Raw genomic sequence first — 22,059 nt, forward strand, 5'->3', positions numbered from 1 at the left:
CACAGACTGTTAGGTTTTTTTGGTAATATTCTCTTATTTTACACCCTAAATAGCCAACATATTGTGTTGTATTGCCAATTTTAGTCTTGAAAAGCTTATGGTCCTGAAAGGGTTAACAGAAAGACATTCCAAACTCACAAGCATTGATTTCTCAAACACAAATTTGAGCTGTTTGTTGCCATACCGTCCGTCCACACGGCGCTGCGACAATTCTGCGACCGGGGTTTCTGCGACCGATTTGTGCTCACCGGAAGTGTCAAAGTAATCAAAAGTAGCCCAAGTCGGCCATCTTGCATGTCAAAAATGTCGCAGAAACTCCCGCCGGCACCGGGTCGCGGCGTTGGACGATCTAGCCAACGTTTTCGTCGCAACTTTCCGCGACATTACAAAAAGACCGTTATTCGTATGTAAAAATGGTCATTGTCGTGGTTTGTTCGACGAGAAGGAGTTTTGATATAGTAAATAAATATACTGGCGTACCAATTCATGTTTTTAATGTGTTTTTAAATTTAACTATTATGTTAAAGTGAAAGAATGTAAATAATAATTATAATGTAAATGCACCCTGTAGCATATTTTTATTATTCTAGAAAGTCTATGGCAGAGAAGGCCACAAGGAAGGATTCTGCGTCTCGTTGGACCGGAAATATACGTATGAGAACCGTGACGATTTGCACCGTGAGCAGCGCCTGAGCAAGGCACGCGGAAGTGTTCATCAACGGAAAGGCAGTTAATATGCTGCTAGATTCGGAAGCGGATATCACTATCATCTCGGATAAATAGTGGGAAAGAATAGTTAAACCTTGCTTGCAGAACTTGAACTGTGCCGTATCATCCGCAATCGGCATTGCAAAAAATTCGAGGAAGCAGTAGTTTCGTTGCAAGTAGCCTTGGATGTTTTCTTGTTGACTTACAGGAGTACGCCAAATAGATGCTTTTCAGAAGAATAATTGGGATTTTTAAAAGATAAAATATTATTAAGGACAGAAAACTGAGTTGGTTTGACAGATGAAAAACGCAAACGCATGCGTATATAAAGGGTGTCCCAGAAAGTATAAGCACGATTTAAAAACTAGGTAAAAATTAAAACCTGTTCCAGAAACTGAATTTTTGTTTCATAAACAGTGTTTGGGTAATGTTTTGGACTATTTGTGAAAAAAAAATTAAAAAATTTTATCGTATGCTAATGACCGCACTTTTGATCTGTCGCCTCCGATATGACTCAGCAGAGACTTGTCGTGAACGATTTTCGACACTTTTGAACGGTTTTACAGTTTTTTTGAAAACTGTCGATGTTTTCCGCAGCTTTAACATGTTTTCTCAAGTGTGCCTTCGTTAGCGCCCAAAATATCTCATTTGGTCTGGTCTTGGTCGAGTCATCGTCGAGCTGATGAATGAGGATTGGCGGCACAGCAGCTTGTCGTAGAGCTTCCGGGTCCGATATTTAACGCATGCAGCCTAATTTGCACTCCGTTTCGATTTCTTTTGGATTTTGTACGATTTTAAATTCAATCTTGCCTTGTCTCATTGGACGTTACTTTTTGACGTACCCGTTTGTTGAGCCACATCGCGAATGGAACTTTCCTATTTTTGCTTGAATGCTTTTGCTCTTTCCCGGTTCAACTGTTGGTCGATAGGACCAGGTTTTTGACCATTTTTTGGTGTATCCTCGAAGCTGGACTCCTCCCGAAACTTTTGGATGGCGGTTCGTACGGCTCCGATACTCACATCTACCGATTTCGCCAATTTCCTTAGCGAAATGTTAGGAGTCGAACACCATTTGTGCAGAACGCCTTTGCTCTTTTTGACGGAAATGCCTCGCATTTTAACAGAAACGGTTGAAAAAACAGTTTCGATGCACTATATAGTAGCCCGGTTGACAGAAATTGACATTGTTGCTGGTACTATGTAGTTCCAGCAAGAGTCCCAGCAATCTGCCATAGAAAAACTTGCTGGTACTACATGACATCTGCAAAAAATTTGAATTTTTGTCAACCGGGTAGGTTTGAATGTAAACAATCAAACACCCAAAGAATCAACTGTTTGGCGTCATCCGTTTTCCAGAAACATTATTTAGAAATCGTGCTTTTACTTTCGGGGACACCCATTAGCTGTGACCAGGGGTTGAACACCCATTACAACAACGTGCGATGTGCGCGTTGCATAGCTGCAGGCGCATGCAAGAAAAATGACGTTGATCCTCGATGACTTGTTGAAAAACGCAGATTTCTTTGCTACATACTTACCCGTTTTATGTTGCTCGGGATACTTTTGACAGATATTTAGCAAATAACCCGCCGGGTGCCCGGGTAATGATTTTACCAGTCGGGTATTAACTTATGTTTCTGGGAAAAAAAATGTTTTACCAACCCCCTTTTACCATAAAAAAGCTGCATGGGATCCCACTCCTGTCAGCGTGACAGTTTTTTTTAACTTTTTTAGCATATGAAAGACAAGCGTGACGAAGCGATTTGTTGAGCGGACTCGTCATTGTTAAATCGTCGGCTCTGTGAGAAGGTTAACAATTGTGCACGCTTGTGGGGTTAGCTATAAGTTTATGCAATTGTTTGCCTAAAGCAGAACTGGAATAGTGTCAGAAGTGTAGGATACTATAGAAATATGATCAGATGATAGGTCCGTGCGCATCCAGGGGATTGCCGCCTAGCTTTCCTATCCCGCCAATCCTGTCGGTGCCAATATCGACTAGTTTTACTTGCGCCGGCGCCAATAGCCGAAGTTAGTTAAATTTGTTGTCCTATACATGGAATTAAATTATATGGATCCTAAAAGACAACGCAAAAAAATGCTATTGAATTTATCGATGAATCATGCACCGCCAGGTGATTCACCTTGGCCACAACTTGAAATCATGGCTGAAATGGCTAATTTATTAATAACTTTTAGTGCCTCGGCCAGTTTAGGCAATTTAGGTAAACATATGCCAATTTGTTAATAAAGCAAGCCGTAGACGTTACATATTAATCTGCACAGATGTTTGACGTCTACAGCCTTTCCTTAGCTATTTCCCAAGGTGTATAAATATAGAAGGTGACTTTATGTCGCTTTGGAAGGGGTGCCATATTTGAGAAGAGTTATGTCAAAAGCCTAAAGCTGGCTGTAGACGTCACATATTAATCTGTGCAGATCTTTGACGTCTACAGATTTCCTTTGTTCTCTCGTACCCATCGTCTGTCAAACATCCCTCCAGATATCCCGAATATCTCGAGGGATGTTGGAAATAGCTAAGGAAAGGCTATAGACGTCAAACATCTGTGCAGATTAATATGTAACGTCTACGGCTTGCTTAATCCTTTTCCGATACCCCCCCCTCAAAACCCATATGAATACCCCAGAAGTGTTATGTCAAGTCATGAAATGTCATTTTACACTGGACGACTTCACCTTCTAATTTATACACCTTGGCTATTTCCAACATCCCTCGAGATATTCGGGATATCTGGAGGGATGTTTGACAGACGATGGGTACGAGAGAACAAAGGAAATCTGTAGACGTCAAAGATCTGCACAGATTAATATGTGACGTCTACGGGCTGCTTAACGTTTGATTCTTTCGACGGATTTTCACAATTAACCCCTTAAACGAAAGGTCTTTTTCTGATCAACTTTGTAGAAGTGCAGATTTATCCCTTGTTTCTAGTATTTGAGAAAATTAATTACCGATCCAATGGCATTCGTGGAAGTACACCCGGGTGTAGTGAATGTCAAATTTCTCTCACGGAGAGTCGATTTAGTGAGAGGTTTTGCAATCCTCTCAATTTCTCTCAATTTTTTACAAATGGATTGTAGTGGTGGGTTACTCCATGCTGAACCGCAATGAGACAGCTCCTTGGGAGCAGATAGCGATAGCGTCATCCTCCATTCGCCGATTCAAAATCATCTCTTCATTAATTGCGAATTGATTTTCTAATTGTTACTTTAACAAATGTTATGAAAAATTGGCATGTTAGATGTGAAAGCATGAAAAGACAGATTGGAATTAGGGTTTGGAGATCTGGATCTCAGAATGGATTTGAACCGAAAGATTAGAATTCCTACAGGGATTTGATTTTCCCAACACTAGTTAGATCCAGTCGCAAAAAAGTAAAAAAAAAATAACAACCAGGGTGCGGTCCAATGCTGCGCAAATCATGACAGTCTTCCATAATTTTTAAATAACTTGTGGTTACAGTTACGTTTGAATTAATGATTAATGTGATATAGATATTCTGTATCTACACAAGTCTAATTAAGGGAAGAGGAAGAAAAAAAGCTCCACAATTTAAAAAGCTATTTTTCATATCTTAGATTTTTTCAGAAAAATTGTAACAAAGGACATACATCGCCCTAAAGTCAATTTTTCCATCGCCCTAAAGTCAATCTAACATAAATAAACAATATAAAATGGCCGGACCGTTTGATGAGCTCAAGGTATATTTACATTATTTTTATCAAACTATTCATGAAATATGTTCAAATTTGTTTTACACTATTACAGGACGAACGAACAGAGAAGAAAATCGATTTAAGTACTGACCCTAATAAACCCACACATGTTTGTTCGGCTGAAGAGGAGTACCAATCATTGGTACGTATGCAACAGAAGTATTATGTGAAAGATCTTAAAATAGACCATTACATAAACTTAACATATTGTGAATGCATTTTACTTGCAACTTAATTTCAGAATGGTACTGACGAAAAACTACCAGATAACAAAGATAATACTAATAGCGAGATAAATTCGCAGTGCAGTGAAGTAAAAATTCTTGTGGACCCAAGTTCTGATCAGCCGAAGGTGTGTATCAATACTGAAATTAAACCGATTGGATACTCCAGTACTTTATATATTTCCAGGATACTCATGATGGATGTAACAATGTTTGGCCCAACGCGCTTAAATTTATTACGATTGCGTTGAAGAAATCATGTGTTGCAGTTACATTATGTCTAGCGTTTGCGTTATGCGGTTGCTTCGCCTACTTTGCCGGTTTATTGCAGTTTCGCAAAATGTAGAGTGTGTTCGAATCCCAACCGAGACCGAACCCTCCCCTGTACGAGAGTATTCAAAGGGAAAAAGTCTTGTAAGTCCTTAACGGACAGGCATGACCAACAAGGTCGTTACGGCAAGAAGAAGAAGATCCTATATACGCGCCGTACCCTATATGAAATACATCCAGTCCGGGTAAAAGCCAGGGCGGCCAGATACGGAGGAACTGGTGACACCATGAATTGTGCGGACGTCAAAGTGTCAGCTTAATTAAGATCTTACAGTGGTAAACAAGAAACGCAGTTTGTTTTTAAATTAAGATAAAGACGAGTTGAAGTCAAAAAGATAGTATACTATCTAATGAAGAATATATTCTTCATTGAACTTTTGCATTAAGAGTATACTCTTATATATATTATAATATAGGGTCGTTGTAACTATATTGTTGTCAAGGTAGCTGAGGCGCAAAAAATGCATGTTGTGTAAGAATCCTTGATGGAGTTGTAGAGAATAGAATAGATCCCGTATACAAACTCCAGTAACTGAGTGGTTCCATTAGATAGCACGATTGAGTGAAGCGAACACGTAAGCGAGATGCACTGATGTAACGCTTTTCTTACGCTTAGATAGCAATATAGCAACGAACGAGCGAAGCGAGCGCGAAAGGGAGATGCACTGCAGCATACCGGTTTTCCCACGCGTTCTGCTTTTGCTAAGGATACTAAGGATGAAGGGGAAATTTTTGTTGCGCTCTGATCGGGTGTACGAATTGATCAGCGAGTTTTTGGAAGTCGATGGTTACTTTGACTATCGATAGTTACTTTGCCGGAAAATAAAACAAAGCAAAGCGGAAATCTGCAGACACAGTTTCATTCAAAGTGTGTAATAGGAGGGAAATGAAACGTTGTCGTGACTATGGAAACAATTTTTTCGAACATTGCATTTACTCTTGGGAAAGGTGGTGCTTCAACGTGATGAAAATAACCAACGCAGAATAAAATTAATAATAAAACTACATCCATAAGGTTAGGCCCTGTAGTCTGGGCCTGTAAACGGGCCCTGTTACCGGGCCCTGTGAAAGGGGAGGGTAATCGGGCCCTGTAAACGGACACTGTAACCGGGCCCTGTAACCGGGTCCTGTAACTGGGTTCTATAACTGGGAAGTGTAACCGGGCCGTTTTACCTAGTCGCTATACAAATTGCAGTAACTGAGTGGTTTCATTAGATAGCACGATTGAGTGAAGCGAATACGTAAGCGAGATGCACTGATGTAACGCTTTTCTTACGCTTAGATAGCAATATAGCAACGAACGAGCGAAGCGAGCGCGAAAGCGAGATGCACTGCAGCATACCGGTTTTCCCACGCGTTCTGCTTTTGCTAAGGATACTAAGGATAAAGAGGAAATTTTTGTTGCGCTCTGATCGGGTGAACGATTTGATGAGCGAGTTTTTAGAAGTCGATGGTTACTTTGATTATCGATGGTTGCTTTGCCGAAAAATAAAACAAAGCAAAGCGGAAACCTGCAGACACAGTTTCATTCAAAGTTTGTCATAGCAGGGAAATGAAACGTTTTCGTGATTTTGGGGACAATTTCGAATCGAACGTTGCATTTAATCTTGGGAAAAAGATGGTGCTGCAACGTGATGAACATAACCAACGCAGAATAAAATTAACAGTAAAACTACATCTACAAGGTTACACCATGCAAGCGGGCCGTGTTACCGGGCCCTGTAACCGGGATCTGTCAACGGGCCCTATAAACTGGGTCCTGTAAACGGACACTGTAACCGGGCCCTATAAACGGGCCGTGTTACAGGGCCCTGTAAACGGGTCCATTAACCGGGCCCTGTAAATTGACCGTGTTACCGGGCCATGTAACCAGGTCCTGTAAACGGGCCCTTTAAACGGGTACTGTAAACGGGCCATGTCAACGGGCACTGTAACCGGGCTCTGTAAACGGGCCGTGTTACTAGGCTCTGTAAACGGGCCCTGTAAACTGGCCCACTTACCGGGTCCTGTAAAATGGGTCCTGTAACTGGGCCGTGTAACCGGGCCGTTTTACCTAGTATGGATCAAAGTGTAAGTAGGAATAAATAAATAATCACGATGTCTTATAATTTCGATGTTGGTAGAATCAGCGGTTACGACAGGAGTTTAAATGTCAAGTTTAGCCAGAAAATCTGAGATACTTTGCGTCTGTGGCCTAGAGGCTCAAGTCCTAGCAGTAAACATCGAGTTCTGTAGTCGAGATTGATCGAAACGTGAAAACGAGTACAGTGCATTCGAGTAAATCGTCCTTGAACAACTTCAAGTTTGGTGACCCACAGGTTCTTGTAGGGGCACCATAAGATACAGTTGGTCTCAAGTATAGATGCCCAAGTCGCGTGCATCACTGCGACGCTAAATTGGGCAACTCAATATCGTATAAGAGAATTTAAGAAGATAATAAATTGAGAACACAAAAAAACGTACATAAACACTTGTAAACAAAACTAATAATTTATTAGCATGTATTGTTTTATAAACTTTTGTAGTTCATCTTTTTATGGTAAGCCTTTTTTAAACCACTATCGAGAATATCACAAATGGCCGGTAACGGCTCATGCTGCTGTCAGAGAAATAAATTTGAATTTTAATTTATCTCTGTCAAAACTGACAGAACAGAATGTGCTAGACATATTGTTGTGTGTATGTGGTTGTTGTCGATTTATCGTACTACGGTTTTTACGAAAACAAAACTGGAGTAAAAGTAATCTTATTCACTAAACTGTTAAATTTGTCATCATTCTGCAGCCACCATTTGAAGGGCTGCATTGAGCAGAGATCAATTTGAGCTCGCTGTGTGGTCACAAACGAGACCAACGTCAGCAGTGTACAAACTTCGCCAACAGTCTTTGTTTCCATCTGATCCATCTACGCCAGGAGGATGCAAAGTGTTTTAAACTCCGTAAAAGGAACGGCTCTAGGAGTGGCCGAGTATCTTACTCCCGTCCTGAAGGCTAGTATACGTTCCGTATAATTTTATTTGCTCTCCATTGCTTTTGTTTTTTCACATCAACCTATACTCCTTTGTTGCTGTAGGAATCCAAGTTCCGGGAAACAGGTGTCCTTACCCCGGAAGAGTTCATCGCAGCTGGAGACCACCTAACGCATCACTGCCCAACGTGGTCATGGGCCGTCGGCGATGATAGCAAAATCAAATCTTATCTACCCAAAGGTAAGGATCTCTAATTCACAGAAGAGTTTTGACTCATATATTTGTATGTTCCTTTTTTAAACTATTGGCACCCTTAATTGGCAGACAAACAGTTTCTCATCACACGCAATGTTCCATGCCGTCGACGGTGCAAGCAGATCGAATTTGTCGGAGAGGAAAATCTAGTAGAGGAGAACGATCCCGACGGAGGCTGGGTGGAGACACATCACTACAATCCGGATGAAGCAGGCAGCTCCGGACTGGAGGAAAAAGTGTGCGAAATGAAGTTGGACAGTTCGCGTATCGAAGATGAACCAGCGGCTGACATGGATGACCCGCGGAATCTGGAAGGCGGCAGTGGAACCGGTAACGAGGAAGGCGACGATGATGACGACGATGGTGCAGCGATTGATATGGATGAGTTCGAAGAAAGTGGCCTGTTGGAAACAGTGGATCCGGTATGAGTCAAAATTAAGCGCTAAAATATTGCTGCCTTTGGTAACCTATTCTTTATGTTACAGTCAAATGCATTGCTTCCGGCAGCAAATGACAAGCTTAGGTCAGGCACAGAAGCTCCGCAGCAGGAAGCCGAGGGCGATTCCGTCGTTCGTACGAGAACGTACGATCTGCACATCACTTACGACAAGTATTATCAAACTCCGCGTCTTTGGGTTATTGGATACGATGAAAATAGGAAACTGCTAAGTGTAGAGCAAATGTACGACGACGTAAGTCAAGATCATGCGAAGAAAACCGTAACCATGGAAACGCACCCTCACTTGCCCGGTCCCAACATGGCTTCGGTGCATCCGTGCAAGTAAGTTAGCACGAAGTTAAACACATGTAATATTTGCTTAAACCTGCTCTTTCTTTCCGTTTTCTACATAACAGGCACGCAGATATAATGAAGAAAATCATTCAAACGGTGGAAGAAGGTGGCGGCGAACTGGGAGTCCATATGTATCTCATAATCTTTCTAAAGTTTGTCCAAACTGTCATACCAACAATCGAGTACGATTTTACGCAAAACTTCAACATCACCAACCACAAGTAGGCATAGCCACAACAAAATATGATAGTGATTTGGTAACGCATGCAAGCGAAAAGCAATTACAAAAGCTTCTAGTCTGTAAGTGCTTTTAATGTTGCCAATGTAAGGACTATCGAAGCCGTCTCCCTGATTCTTGATGTTCCTTTCTGGGACAATTGAAAATGTATCGTTTCTTTTATGCCCACTGTTAGACGCTGTATCTGTGCGTGCGATTGTGTTCATTCTGTTTTATCGGAACGATATTTTTGTAATCTTTTGTTATTCGTTTTATTGTTTAAATTCCTACCAGCCTTATTGTCACGTCGAACCATTATGATATTCGAAATAACTCGAGCGCATTGCTACGGTATCGCTTCAAGTTAAAGGAACACAATAATAAAAGTAACAAATAATCGAAGCAAGTGATAAAGCATTATGCACGGCTTGTGTTAGATGAAATGTATGCCTTTTGCTATCCAATCGTCCGAAAACATGTGTTGATTATTTTCTCATGCCCAGCTTGAAAGCGCCTGTGCGAATGACAACACTACGATACTACGATATCTTATGTTTCCTTCCTTCAACCGGTGCTACATAGCAGGAAAAGTAAATCATTCGTCCTCTCTTTCTTCCCGTTAGCATAAATGCCATTGAATTGGGGGGTTTTCTTGAGCATCGATCGATTTCGTTGCAGCCGTGCGATTACCTAAACGAATCTACTGGCGTTCATAAACACTCGCATAGGTCAATTTGTTTTGGGACGGGTTACATTCCTCTAGCAAAGTAAGTATAGATTCTGAAGGATTAGTGTAACGCTCGCTTATCCGAGTCACGGGGATCGAATTTGATTGAACGGTAGAATTTCCCATAAAGTCCCCCAAGTATCGAGCGCGTGAGGAAAATCTAGTGATACTTTGGCAACCGCGGTGGTTCCTAGTGCACGGTGCAGTGAAAATGGGGTAGCCACCAGAAGCAAACTGAACGAAATTGCACGGTCGAGTCCTAGGGAAACCCTTTAAATCGGCAGACCAGACGCAGAATGCATACGGTATTTATAGGAGAGAAAAAAGAGTCCGCGTAAGCGCGACGACGTCGAGAGCTAAATCGAGCGTTTTGTCTGCGGCTCTAAGGAGTTCAGAGTGCGGGATTCCGGCGAGCCAGATTGCAGGGAGAAAATAGGTTCGCCTTTTGCCACCGATGCGGGAGAAATTCAAACAATACTTTTGAAGAATAGTGCAGCATAATAAAAACAAACAAACTATCAACGCGGGTCGGGCATAAGAGAAATTTCACGCTGATAGAAGCGGCTGGACGAAAGCCAGTACATCAGCAACATATCGTCACCACATTTAGGCTGTCGTACGTGGATGTAAAAATAGAGGCTTAGGGAGTAATTATCGGTCTGGATATCGGGCGTTTGCACAATCCAAGGACTGTGAGTTGTTCTAGAGAAACCACCTTCATTCAGTGGATCCGCCATTTGTAGGTTGTCAATGGGTATTTGTTCGCTGTCATCGTTTGTGAGGGAAGTTAGTAACCGTGCTGCTAGTTCGATTGTTTCGTTAACAACGGCGACGCGTCGAAAAAAGCCAACGTAACGCCACCAGTTCGCTAGGAAAACGTAGTAATGTGCGCGACGCGCAAGTTCCCTTTGATAGGTTGATGTGGGTTTGTTCGTCGTGCGTTGTGTCTCGCTCGAAGCAGGCTGTGGAAGAAAAAGGGAAGCAAATTGCTCGAAGAGAAGAATCGAGCGATTGACGGGAGAAAGAGAGAAAGAGAGAGTGTGCGACGCGGGGCGACGCGTTACGGGAAAAGTGGGACGCTTACGGGCTGTCGAAAAGAGCCATCCCGCTGCAGCAAGTGCCTTGCATGGGGGATAGGATTCATTGAATTGTGCGAGTCTATACCGTTCTTCTTCGCTCCCACGTAGAAGGTTGTGTATAGGTTGGTGTTTGTGCGAGGGCGACGTAACACGCACACCAGCAAGGGGCGCTGGCGCAGTGAGCACAATTTTGCCAGCCCAACATCGAAGTCGGCAGCAAAGAGCATTCGGGAGCGAGAACTGCCCGAGCATACGGTGAGTGAGCGTAGTGCGAGCTAGTCGATTCCGCGTCTTAACCTAAAAGGTTGTCTCGCGCGCTATCTTGTGTACCCCCAAGGTGTGTGTGTCGGTTCCCTGGTAGAATCACGGATTTTTTCTCCCATCGAGCTCTGCTGCTGGTGTGGCATGGTTCCAGGAGGCCGTTTGCTCTGAAGCACCAAGCGTGAGAAGGGTGAGCTAGGGGAAGAGAGAGTGTGTGAGGTTGGTGCTCCGCAGCGCGTCGTCTCCGTCGTGAGTGCGTGCGTTTGTGTGAATGCGAGCGCGTTCTACCCTTTTTATGCTGGTTCTAGCAGTAAAAGTAGCAAAATCACGAAGCCCAAAGGCAGGAAAGAGATAGTGAAAGTGCAGAGTTTTACCTTACCGTGGTTTGAAAATAGTTGAAGTACAGAAATAGTGGAAATACAGTGAGAAAACAACCAATGTTCGACGAAAGCTGTGGATCGTAAAATTTGTGTCCCGTACGCACAGTGGGCTAGAGGTGTACAACACCGCGTCCACCACCACTTGCTGTAGGTGTCGCGAGTGAACCGTGGGTCGTGCAGGAAGAAAGGAAGCCTTTTGCATCAAGTGTCTGTGCAGTACGACACTTTTGTTGCCAGTGAGAAAGTTTGCTTTCTACGAAAGCATCCTTCGAGCGGAGAGGCGGCCCCCCACAAGACGAGTGTGGAAGAATGTGCGTGAGTAGGAAAGAAGGAAAATAGTGAGAGTGTAAAAAGTTGTACACAGTTTTTAATTCGAACCAAACGAAAACATCTCGTGGAGATTGGTCAAGGTGGAAAACGAGCGCGTGAAGTTATCCTGAGCACAAAGCGGTCAAAGAACGGGAGTGCAGTGGAAAAAAGTCGTTCTTTGGTGGAAAGAAGAAAAAGTAAAAGGAATTCGTTTGCGTAAGAACGAGAGAGGGAGAGAGAGAGAGCGCGCAAGGAAACGCCACCGCCATGTCGCTTCCTATTAATTCACTGTACAGTCTGACGTGGGGCGACTACGGTACGTCGCTCGTTTCGGCTGTCCAGCTGCTGCGGTGCCATGGAGACCTGGTCGATGTCACACTGGCCGCCGGGGGCCGCAGTTTCCCGGCGCACAAAATCGTTCTGTGTGCCGCCAGCCCGTTCCTGCTGGATTTGCTGAAGGTAAGCGTCGTCAACCATACTCCATCCCCATCGTCATCGCAGCGGGTGGTTTGGAAGGGGTGTTGTTTCTTGGAAAATGGGGGAGAGCTACGGTGTGTTGGATTCGGGAGAAAGAAGGAGAAAGGTCGATGTCCAACAACGGGTAAAGAAGTCGCCGTGCCCCATTCCCTCAGAGTTAAATATAGAAGGAAGAGAGGGAAGTTGCTCGGAGTAGCGGATGGTATGAGTGAGAAGACGAATGAGAAATCCGCCACGAAAACAACGGGTAATATGGAGAATGAATAAGCGAGACCGAGAGCGGCATGAGAGAAGAGAGTATTATTATTATTATTTTTTCTCGACTCGTTGAAAAATCCTAGAGTTGAGCTAGAGAGTGGAATATTTGAAATGCAGAATTAATGTATTTACTGTCAAACCTCAAACCAAAGTGAGCTATCACCACCACAGAAGAGAATTGGCTATATGGAAACCATTAAATTGTAATAAAACTACAAACTAATGGTTTCAAAAGTAGCACCACAAACCCAGGAAAAAGGGAGGTAGGGAATGTGTGCTTGTGTGCGTGTCTTTACTCATCTCTTATTTACATAGGTCTCGGGGAAGAGAAAGTGTGAGTGAGATGGGAGCGTATCTCGGACAAGCAGAGAGAAAGAATGAGATCAAATGGATGCATGTGTTCGTTTGAACGATGTCCGTGTTGCCAGGTCGACGACGTACTGCGGTTTCTATGGAATTCTAGAATAAAATTGGAATACGCTTCACGTTCAGTCATGTCAGCAAGAAATTATATAACGGCTTCTTAAAATCTACTAAAACGATTTGTCCACCGTTTTTCAAGCAATAAGCTAACAAGCGCAACGATTCATTCCGTTACGCGTATGGATGCTATTAATAGCCACCGCGTACATGATTCCTCTCCCCCTGTGGTGGAATCTTTCTGGCACACGGTGTCCGACTGACCGGCGAGGTTGCCGGTTGAATGCCTGCTGGTGCCGAGAGTTTGTGGCCCGAGAAAAATATCGTCGTTGCCAGCAGCGTATAAATATAAATGAGCAAACACCGAGTCAAACGGCATCTACCAAGAGCACCGGCGGAATACGTTCGCCCTTGATTGAGGGCACCGCAAGGAGCACGACGGAGATAATGAACAGCGTGCGGTGAGCAGTCCGCGAGAAAAGTAGGCGATGGACATGGATTCGGTAAAACATCCACCAAAACACGCGGTGCACCTTTCGTGCGGAGATGGAGATGGATGATACAACAGTGCCGCTGATCTTGTCCACATCTCATCCATAATGCCCCGCTCCCGCTCTTGCGGAGTACGCGTGGCCACCTTTCTCTCTGTTTTGATTTTTTTCTTCCACGATCCGATACACGCGTGCAATCGTAGGATGCGACGAAACCCGTCGTACATTTTGTGCTGGGATACCCTTGGTGTAAGGGAGGAGGAGGAAAAAAGTCTGCTATGATGCGTAGTACAGGCGGTTTCATTACTTGCCTCATTGGCACAGTGAAAAAATGGCCGGAATATCTAGCTTTCCGTGGGGGAGGGAGTCTGCGCAGTAACGCTAAACTCTGCCGCACAAAGGACGACATTGTATGATAAGAAACCAATCCACTGTTGGGGGTAGAAATATACCTGATGATGTAAAGTAAAACGCTGTAGGAAAGGGATAGACCCGCGGGGGTTGGACTGTTGTCATACACACAATGTGGGAATTTTGTGCAATCGATTAAATACAATTCTCCAACTCTCCCTCCTCTCACTCGCTTACTCTCGTCGTTCTCTTTACTGCTCGTGCTTTCTCGTTCTCTCGCTACCTCTCTATCTGCCATTCCATCTCGGAATCTCCGGATTGGATCTCCTGAAATTGACAGCTTCAAACGTCAACTCGCCACCGCCGCAGCGCTTCCTCTGTTTTTGACAGATGCGCCTGCTAGGGATGGATCGCGGATAACAACAATCGACTCTCCTGCTTTCTCACTTTCCTACAACCTTCTCGTGGTACTATCGGTATGGGAAGAGTGGCACATCTGTTGGTCTCCCGGAAGAAGAGCGATGGGAGGAAAATGGTGTTCCAAACAACCCTCTTCTCCGCCATCCAAGAAGCGCCGACCATCCTCCCCCGCCGCCCGGTGGTGTGTTGTGTCGGCTCTCTGTTTTTGTTTTCAACCTTCGCCATTCACACTCGTTCTAGCTCAACTTTGCGTGTTCTGATCATCTCATCTCTCCATCCTCTTCCTCTCTTTATTCTCTGTATGTTTCGACCGTCGTTCGACACCAAAACAACAGAACACACCGTGCAAGCATCCCGTCGTCATGCTGGCCGGCGTCAATGCCACCGACCTGGAGGCGCTGCTGGAGTTTGTGTACCGCGGTGAGGTAAGCGTCGATCACTCGCAACTCCCGTCGTTGCTGCAGGCGGCCCACTGCCTCAACATCCAGGGACTGGCTCCGCAGACCGTCTCGCACAAGGACGACAACACTACGTACACCACCTCAATCCAGCTCCACCCGACGCTCGTGCCACAGAACCACGTTAAGGCCGTGATCGACGTTGGCAATAATGTTTGCGTGAGTAAATTGTGACTTCCAAACCGTCGTCGGCCCCACATTCGGGGGTGGCCGTTGCGAAACCGGAAGAAAAGAACAGTCCGTTTCCTCAACATCCGCAATAATCATCGAACGTGTTGACTTTGTCTCCTCCTTGCAGACCGAAGATCTGATTACAACACTCACCCCGACGCAAACGGTACAGGCACAGGTTATTGAGACGATCACCCCGGATCAGATTACGGACGAAGTGACCAACGTCAAGGATGTGATCAGCCAGTTTCTGCCAACGCGCAAGCGCAAGCAACGCACAAAGAAGCCCGCTAACCAGGGTCAGGCCGGTGCATCTGCCAACAACGCCGGTGGCGCCCAGGTGGCAAAGGTAATGAAAACGGACGAAGATGGAACCATTCATGCGATCGTTGTGAGCACCGAAGAGGGCGCAGCACCAGTGCCAAAGGACATCAAGAAGGAATCGAGCGCGGACGGTACCACGGACACCAAGGAAGGAATCATCAGTAAGTCAGCATAGTTAAGCATGGACCTCCGTCAGGGATTCTTACCTTAACCCTTAACCCGGTGACGTTGTGTTATGCTTTCAGAAATCAAGAGCAAATCCCAATCGGAACAACCGGCTACGTGCCCCATCTGCCAGGCCGTCATCAGACAGTCGAGGAACCTGCGACGCCATCTGGAATTGAGACACTTCAAGAAACCCGGCGCAAAGAAGGAACGTGTTCGGAAGAGCAAGAAAGGTACACAACGAAGGCCCTAGACGAGGGTAGGAAAACTCGGTACTAAAATGCCCCCACCATCCCATTTCCAGGACAAGCAGGAAACTCTGGCCAGGCAAACGGTAACAACGGCACGAACGCAGGCAACGGTACGGTCATGACCAGCGAGCAGGCACAGCAGCAACAGGCACAGCAACAGGCACAACAGCAGGCTCACCAGCAGGCCCAGCAGCAGCAACAGCAGGCACAGCAGCAGCAGACCACGATCGACACGACCGGCACGATATCGGTAACGGTTTCCCAGGCCCAGGCACAGCAGATCGAAGCGGCAGCCGCCAACGGACAGCAGCACGTCGTAACGCAGCACGAAAACGCGGACGGTACCACCTCGCTCTCGATCGCCCAGGTTCAAACGCTCGACGGACATCAGCTCGCCATTGGAAACCTCAACCAGGTAAGGGAAGGGAACTAACCTCGCTTGCTTCAGCCATGGTTTAAGCGACTTCAAATAGCCGTCGATCTATTTCGTAGAGCGTAGCAACAGAAAAGCATGGTTTTTATACGTTTATATCTCTTACAAAAATCTTGAGACATATTTTTTTAATGCAACATCTAATGCGCAACCAGAATTGAATGTGTTTTAATGCTAGGCTTTAATGCTTTAAACACAAATTGTATGTTCAATAGTTGTTTTATTGATAGGCAATCTTGAATTATTTGATTTCGCGTTAAAATTGTATATGATCTTCATATTATCTTTTTGAGCGGAGCTGAAGTTTGCATTCTTTTCAAGCATTAAGCATTAAGTGTATTCTCTTTCTATATTTGAGTCAAAATTATTATGATCTGGTCCGCCAAAGTGTCAAATCCAGTCTGTGATGGATCAATAAGTTTGTCTCGTGCACTAAAACACAGGGCCTTTTGTTTGATATTGATCTGCTTTGTTTGTCCATTGGTGATTTTATGCTGAACTATATCCACAAACCCGGAGAAAAACGGCATTGGTTAATTGCTTTTTTATCGTATGACTTTCTCCCCCTCAGGCCACCTTGATACGCACCGGTGAATCGATCGAAACGGGCATCATCGCGACGCACGAGCCGACCCTGCGCCCGCATACCGAGCTGTTCCGCGTCGGCAACACCGTCTACACGATAGAGGAACGTCGGACGGATGCGCCCAATCGCCTGACTTAGAACGATGCGGACGTCGACAACGGGGGCGACGTTTATGAGATAGTGGAAGGTGTCGATTACGATTGCATCATCGACAGCGGTGTCGACGTCGAAATAGAGGAGGAAACGGGCGAGGACGACGGGGGGAGTGTGGTCGTGGGAGGGGTTCGGATGAGGATGGGCGATGGTGGCGGTGTTGGCGGTGGTGTTGCTGGTGATGTCGAAATGGTGGAAGAAGATGATGAGCAGCAACACGGTGTTGGTGGTGGTGGTGGTGGTGCGGTCGTGTTGCAAGAGGACGACGATGACGATGGCACGACGATCGTCATGGATGCGGCCTCCGTTGCGGCAGTTCAGGCCGGGGAGATGGTGATCGATGGTGATACCGTCGGGGGAAATGGTGACGACGCGGACGGTGTCATCATCGATACGGGTACCGACGATGAGGAGGAGTTACTTTTGCACCATCATCATCAGCATCACCATCATCATCACCAGGGGAATCCTCATGATCATGAGGTGCTGCATCATCATCATCACCAGCTGCATCATCACTCGCTGGAAGTGGATGAAGATCAGCAACATCACCATCAGCATCATCATAACCAGCGAGTGGTGGAGGAATGCCAAGACGGGGACGATGATCCTTCCGAAGGACAGTTGCATCACCAGCACCACCACCATCACGTGCATCACGTGGTGGAGGAAGCGGAAGAGCTTGACGATGTGGAAGAACTGGAGCACGAGGAAATCGTTCAACAGTTTAACGGTGCCACGATCGTCACCGTCACAACGGCCAGCGGGTTCGGGGGTGGTGGTAGTAGTGGTAATGCTGGTGGTGGAGGGGGAGGAAGTGGAAGTGGTGGTACAACTGTCGTTGGGCTTCCCCGACGTGCCACGGTGCGTTCCGGTGGCAGCGGAATCAGCTTCGTCACGGCGGATATGCTTCCGGCGAGCGTCGTCGGAGGAGGACGTAGGAGAATCTCCGGCCGGACCGCAACGATCGTATCGAGCGATGGAGGAGGCGGTGGGGATAGTCTGGGGTCGTGTGAAGTCGGTGACGTTATCATCACTTCTGGCGATGATACGGTGGCGGGGGGCGGAGGCGCTAGCAACAAAGCCGACGATGAAGATGCAACAGCGGTAGGAGGGTCCACCGGCGATGGCGATGGGGAAGGAGGAGGGGTAGTGGTGGGGGGAGAAGGCACCACCGAAGAGGAAGTCGGTGGCGGTGGTAACGCTGGCGATCATGCCGGTTTACCATCGTCTTACAAACATTTCTTCATTCTCTAATTCGTTTTTCCCGTCTGGGAATCCTTAGTACATGTTGTTTTGAAACCTCGTCGCGCTTCGTCCGTTTATGGCTGACTTCGCATTAACTTCTAAGCGTAAAGTAGGACTTTTGTTTTTTTTTTTTTAAACTGTACCTCGTCTGTTATGAAGTACTTTGACTTTTACATTTACGTTAGTTTTCCTATCAACCATATTACGACGTCATGGTTGTCGCAATAATTGTGCAAGTGGAAGAAGACGCGAGTTACAGGGTCTTTTGAGTTTAAAATTCAATCACCATCACTTCGGGTCGAGCAACAAAAACATTTTAGAAAAAGCGCCTACCCAGATATGCTTTTTTGTTTACACATTGCCTCCGACGGTAACTTGATGTAAAATTGTTATTGAGTCGTATGAGTTTGGTTTTTAAGGCTTTAGATTTAGATAATCCTACTATATTATACATCTACACACACAAACACACAAACACACATGTACATAGAGACTGGTACGTTTGCTGGGCGCAATTCTGCAATCGATCGTCGCCATATGGGAACGGGAAGAAAGGGGTGAGTGATCGCAAAAATAAATCTACTAATTACTTGAACATTTTTTCGTGCGTCTCACAATGGGAGAAAAAGAACAAAATGGAGAAGCGGGAAAAACAAATCGTGAACACCTAAATTTGTCATCTCCTCGATCCACGGCAGCACACCAAAGTTCGGCAAAGGGTTTCTTCTTGGAAATGTGTTTCCTGTTATGAAGAGGAAAAAGCGCAGCGTAAAAAAGGAGAAAAACTAGCTCAATGTTTTCTGATTGTTTGTTTTTGGAGGTTGTTTTCTAGCCAAATCAGTTGACGGTTATCATCATATGTCCAAAAGTTGGAATAATGATAAGCAAGTGAAGAAATATTGTTTATTGAAAAATGATTTAATATAACCTAAAAATTATTTCGATACACCAACGAAACATACATCTTCCCTAACCGGGAACTGTACTGTTAGTGGACACACATGGATGAGATGGTTTGAAAAACAGAGTTCCGTAATCCTCATCTCTCGTGCATTTAGAATAGAGCGGAATCCACCACTTACCCCTGGATTTCTTTTATTTCAATCGTAATGTTCCTTAAGTCAACGAGGGAATTAATCCCACATAGGCTCACGAGATTGAAAACTATGAGCCTGCGCTCCATTATGCTTTTCTATTCTTGATAGGAATCGACCGCATTCTTAGTTTCTTTGGTCTACGTATAAAATTCGGCTACAAGAAATGTATAGTAGAATCTTCATGAGCGATTAAGGAAACTAGCAAAACGAGAAAAGAGCACAACGGCGATTTGTACCAATACAAGATGCGATGAATGCAAACAAGATGCGTGGAACAGTTTTACAAGATTTTTTATCGTGTAATAGAATAATATATATATACATATGACTACATAATTATTATGAATACATGTAAAACTATGCATAAACCAGCAGATGGATTATGGGATGGTGAATGGTAGAATCATTACAGGCAGCATTGTTGTTTTCACTGCAGCTTTCTCACCGATTATTGACCGGGCAGGAATCAGCAGAGGAAAAGGATACTTGCAATAATTTGGACATTGATTTCGGTTTGTACAAAACAACGCCTTACGTAGAGCACGAATGAGTGTACGCACTTGAGGGGAATAGGTTTAGAACGTTCGTTTCCTTTTGTGTTTTGGTTTAAGTATCATTTACAAAATGTTCTGAGTCTAAACTCAGCACCGCTTTGCGACAAGCGGCGGGTGGGTTACAAATTCATTTGAGATAGATGGGAAACTTGAACAATTCTAAAATCAAAGTCCTTCAGTCACGTGTTTCTTCATGTTTTTTACTCTCGGTTAGTAGCGCAACGATATAACACACCAGCAACTTTCATTTGTTTGCAAAACAGTAGCAGAAGATGAAAAAGGAGAAAGCGAATGTAAAATTCAAGGATTTCCCAGTACTGTAAAGTGGTCGCCGGAAAATAAAAGCAAAAACGACAGCGATGTTTCGGCAACAATAAGGCAATGCAACAGCAAACGAACTGACCGCCGGAAGCAGCAAAGATTAGTGTGCAAAAAGAGTCAAAAATATAATTTATTATTTTTTTTAAATTTTTATTATTAATCCATCTACCGAACGCGGGAAGAGATTTTGTGTTCGGACAGGAAGCAAAAGGATAATTTTAATTCGGGAAGACATAGCAAATGAATTGCGTTTATGAAGAAAAACAAAATGCGTTCGGCAAAGGAATAAAATGCTAAAGATAACACTAAACTATCGATAAAGATTTGAAAGACAGGCGGCAACGAATGAAGAAAAGAAGGTATATGGCAGCCACCGGCTGGTTGTATGCAACGGGGTGAATCACTTAATGTCATAATTTAAGTCTAAAACCCAATTGCTCTGGTGTAGTAGAGAAAACAGCTGTATAACAAAAGATGATAAGGAAGTAAAATTCGAATAGAAATAATGATTGTATGTTTGGTGTCATTTTATCACGTTTATCAAGCACACACATCCCAAAATAATACACCCCATAAGAAGAAAAAGATTGCGCAAAATTGCGTCCTATGCAAAACAGGATAATGAATAATAAAAAGCAAGAAATAAAGCAAACCAAACAAAGAAGTGAGTGAGGTTGCAAGGTGTTTGTCCAAAATTTTACAATTAGACGGGAAGGTGGCAAAAAAACAGAGTACAACATTAGCAAATAGTGAAATGGATGGGACAAGGAAGCGGAACGCGGCAAATTCCACAAAAAACCAATTCACCATGAAAGACGACGGGGAATATGCAAATCTCCTCCCATGCTGCACAGTACACACGAAATCCCCCTCCCATGCTATATAATACATATATTGATCTATTTTTGATCTCATGCATTTAAGGGTATGGCCTCACACGAGAGCAAAGCAGACCACAAGCGAGGGAGTTCAGAGCTAGCTCTATCAAGGCTAAAGCACGCGCTCGTGGAAGAGATCGTAAAATCATCAAAAAAATCTATCGCACACGTTACGGAACTACTTTCCTTTGGTACCTAAGAAAATAAAACATAAAAAGAAATACAGTTTCCTAACGTTGTGTCGAATTTTACCGTATACAGCTCGCTAATGAATGATGGCCAGGAGCCGGAGTACGGTAACGCCGCTAATACCACCTAAATGGTATATGAAAAAAGAAAAATTAAATAATACCATCATTTACACTAACTCACACAACATATAGCTGTAAAAAGAAACTCAACAAAGCATAACAAACGTATTCTCATAAGGATTGGGACAGTTTTAAAAGATGAAAAAGTGGAACACATTACACGGGATGAAACAGCGCCAAAGGTTGCAGAAAGAGTAGAGTACACAAATAATCCTATTCGGTGTGGTGCATGTGCATGTGTGAGGAAGTGGGTTAAACGAAACTTTAAAATCAAATTTTTACAACTACGATTGATAAAGTGTATTTTTTCCGGTCACGTAATAGTACTACCGCGCAGCTGTAAAATAAAGTTTAAAAGAAAAAAAATCACGAACACGTACATCCGATTTGCAAATTTTTACAAATTAAACCAAAATTTAGCGAAAATTCAAAACATCCATCCTTCCTACCCATCCCAACCCCAACCATCGTGTGAAAAATGATTTGAATAACAAAATAGAAACTCAAACAGAAAATTTACAAACAAAACCGAACGCGTGAAACCGGTGTGTGGAAGGAGGCAATTTCGACTCCTCTAATTAACCATCTCTTACTTCTCTTAAACTAATAGTACCGAACTATCAGCGAGTCAGAAAGTCCTAAATTATGAAAGTTATATTAGTAAGCAACCATGAAACTATCGTTAGAGCAAAGGCATTAAAAGTAG

The 22,059-nt window shown here is 44.2% G+C and overlaps 3 protein-coding genes across 4 annotated transcripts; all 3 read left to right on the forward strand.

Moving 5' to 3' along the window:
* Nucleotides 1–7,714: 7,714 nt before the first annotated feature.
* On the forward strand, nucleotides 7,715–9,667 carry LOC131261056 (ubiquitin-like-conjugating enzyme ATG3). The gene is made up of 5 exons (XM_058262953.1): nucleotides 7,715–7,986; nucleotides 8,070–8,205; nucleotides 8,290–8,642; nucleotides 8,706–9,001; nucleotides 9,076–9,667. Exons 1-5 carry the CDS (start codon nucleotides 7,915–7,917, stop codon nucleotides 9,236–9,238), a joined length of 1,020 nt encoding a protein of 339 aa, XP_058118936.1. The 5' UTR covers nucleotides 7,715–7,914; the 3' UTR covers nucleotides 9,239–9,667.
* Nucleotides 9,668–11,076: 1,409 nt separating this feature from the next.
* On the forward strand, nucleotides 11,077–16,929 carry LOC131261053 (transcription factor GAGA). Of its 2 annotated transcripts, none has more exons than XM_058262948.1 (7): nucleotides 11,077–11,291; nucleotides 11,609–12,445; nucleotides 14,739–15,020; nucleotides 15,160–15,517; nucleotides 15,602–15,754; nucleotides 15,826–16,187; nucleotides 16,777–16,929. In XM_058262948.1, the coding sequence occupies exons 2-7, from the start codon at nucleotides 12,254–12,256 to the stop codon at nucleotides 16,927–16,929; spliced, it is 1,500 nt and encodes a 499-aa protein (XP_058118931.1). In that variant the 5' UTR covers nucleotides 11,077–11,291; nucleotides 11,609–12,253. The 2 variants fall into 2 exon arrangements, with proteins under 2 accessions (XP_058118931.1, XP_058118932.1); XM_058262949.1 differs by lacking the exon at nucleotides 11,077–11,291 and adding an exon at nucleotides 11,334–11,373 and having other exon boundaries at nucleotides 11,606–12,445.
* A 156-nt stretch (nucleotides 16,930–17,085) lies between these two features.
* On the forward strand, nucleotides 17,086–18,201 carry LOC131267123 (AT-rich interactive domain-containing protein 1B-like). The gene has a single exon (XM_058269901.1). The coding sequence runs from the start codon at nucleotides 17,086–17,088 to the stop codon at nucleotides 18,199–18,201; it is 1,116 nt and encodes a 371-aa protein (XP_058125884.1).
* Nucleotides 18,202–22,059: the final 3,858 nt, after the last annotated feature.

This window comes from Anopheles coustani, chromosome 3 (genome assembly GCF_943734705.1).
Source record: "Anopheles coustani chromosome 3, idAnoCousDA_361_x.2, whole genome shotgun sequence".
NCBI lineage: Eukaryota > Metazoa > Arthropoda > Insecta > Diptera > Culicidae > Anopheles > Anopheles coustani.

Excerpts from the sequence above, each read along its gene's own strand:
- LOC131261056 (XM_058262953.1), top strand. The coding sequence starts at position 7,915 with ATGCAAAGTGTTTTAAACTCCGTAAAAGGAACGGCTCTAGGAGTGGCC. Across the intron at positions 8,206-8,289 it reads CAAATCTTATCTACCCAAAG|ACAAACAGTTTCTCATCACA; the intron begins GTAAGGATCTCT and ends CTTAATTGGCAG. Across the intron at positions 8,643-8,705 it reads TGTTGGAAACAGTGGATCCG|TCAAATGCATTGCTTCCGGC; the intron begins GTATGAGTCAAA and ends TTTATGTTACAG.
- LOC131261053 (XM_058262948.1), top strand. The coding sequence starts at position 12,254 with ATGTCGCTTCCTATTAATTCACTGTACAGTCTGACGTGGGGCGACTAC. Across the intron at positions 12,446-14,738 it reads TCCTGCTGGATTTGCTGAAG|AACACACCGTGCAAGCATCC; the intron begins GTAAGCGTCGTC and ends CCAAAACAACAG. Across the intron at positions 15,518-15,601 it reads CACCAAGGAAGGAATCATCA|AAATCAAGAGCAAATCCCAA; the intron begins GTAAGTCAGCAT and ends TTATGCTTTCAG.
- LOC131267123 (XM_058269901.1), top strand. The coding sequence starts at position 17,086 with ATGGGCGATGGTGGCGGTGTTGGCGGTGGTGTTGCTGGTGATGTCGAA.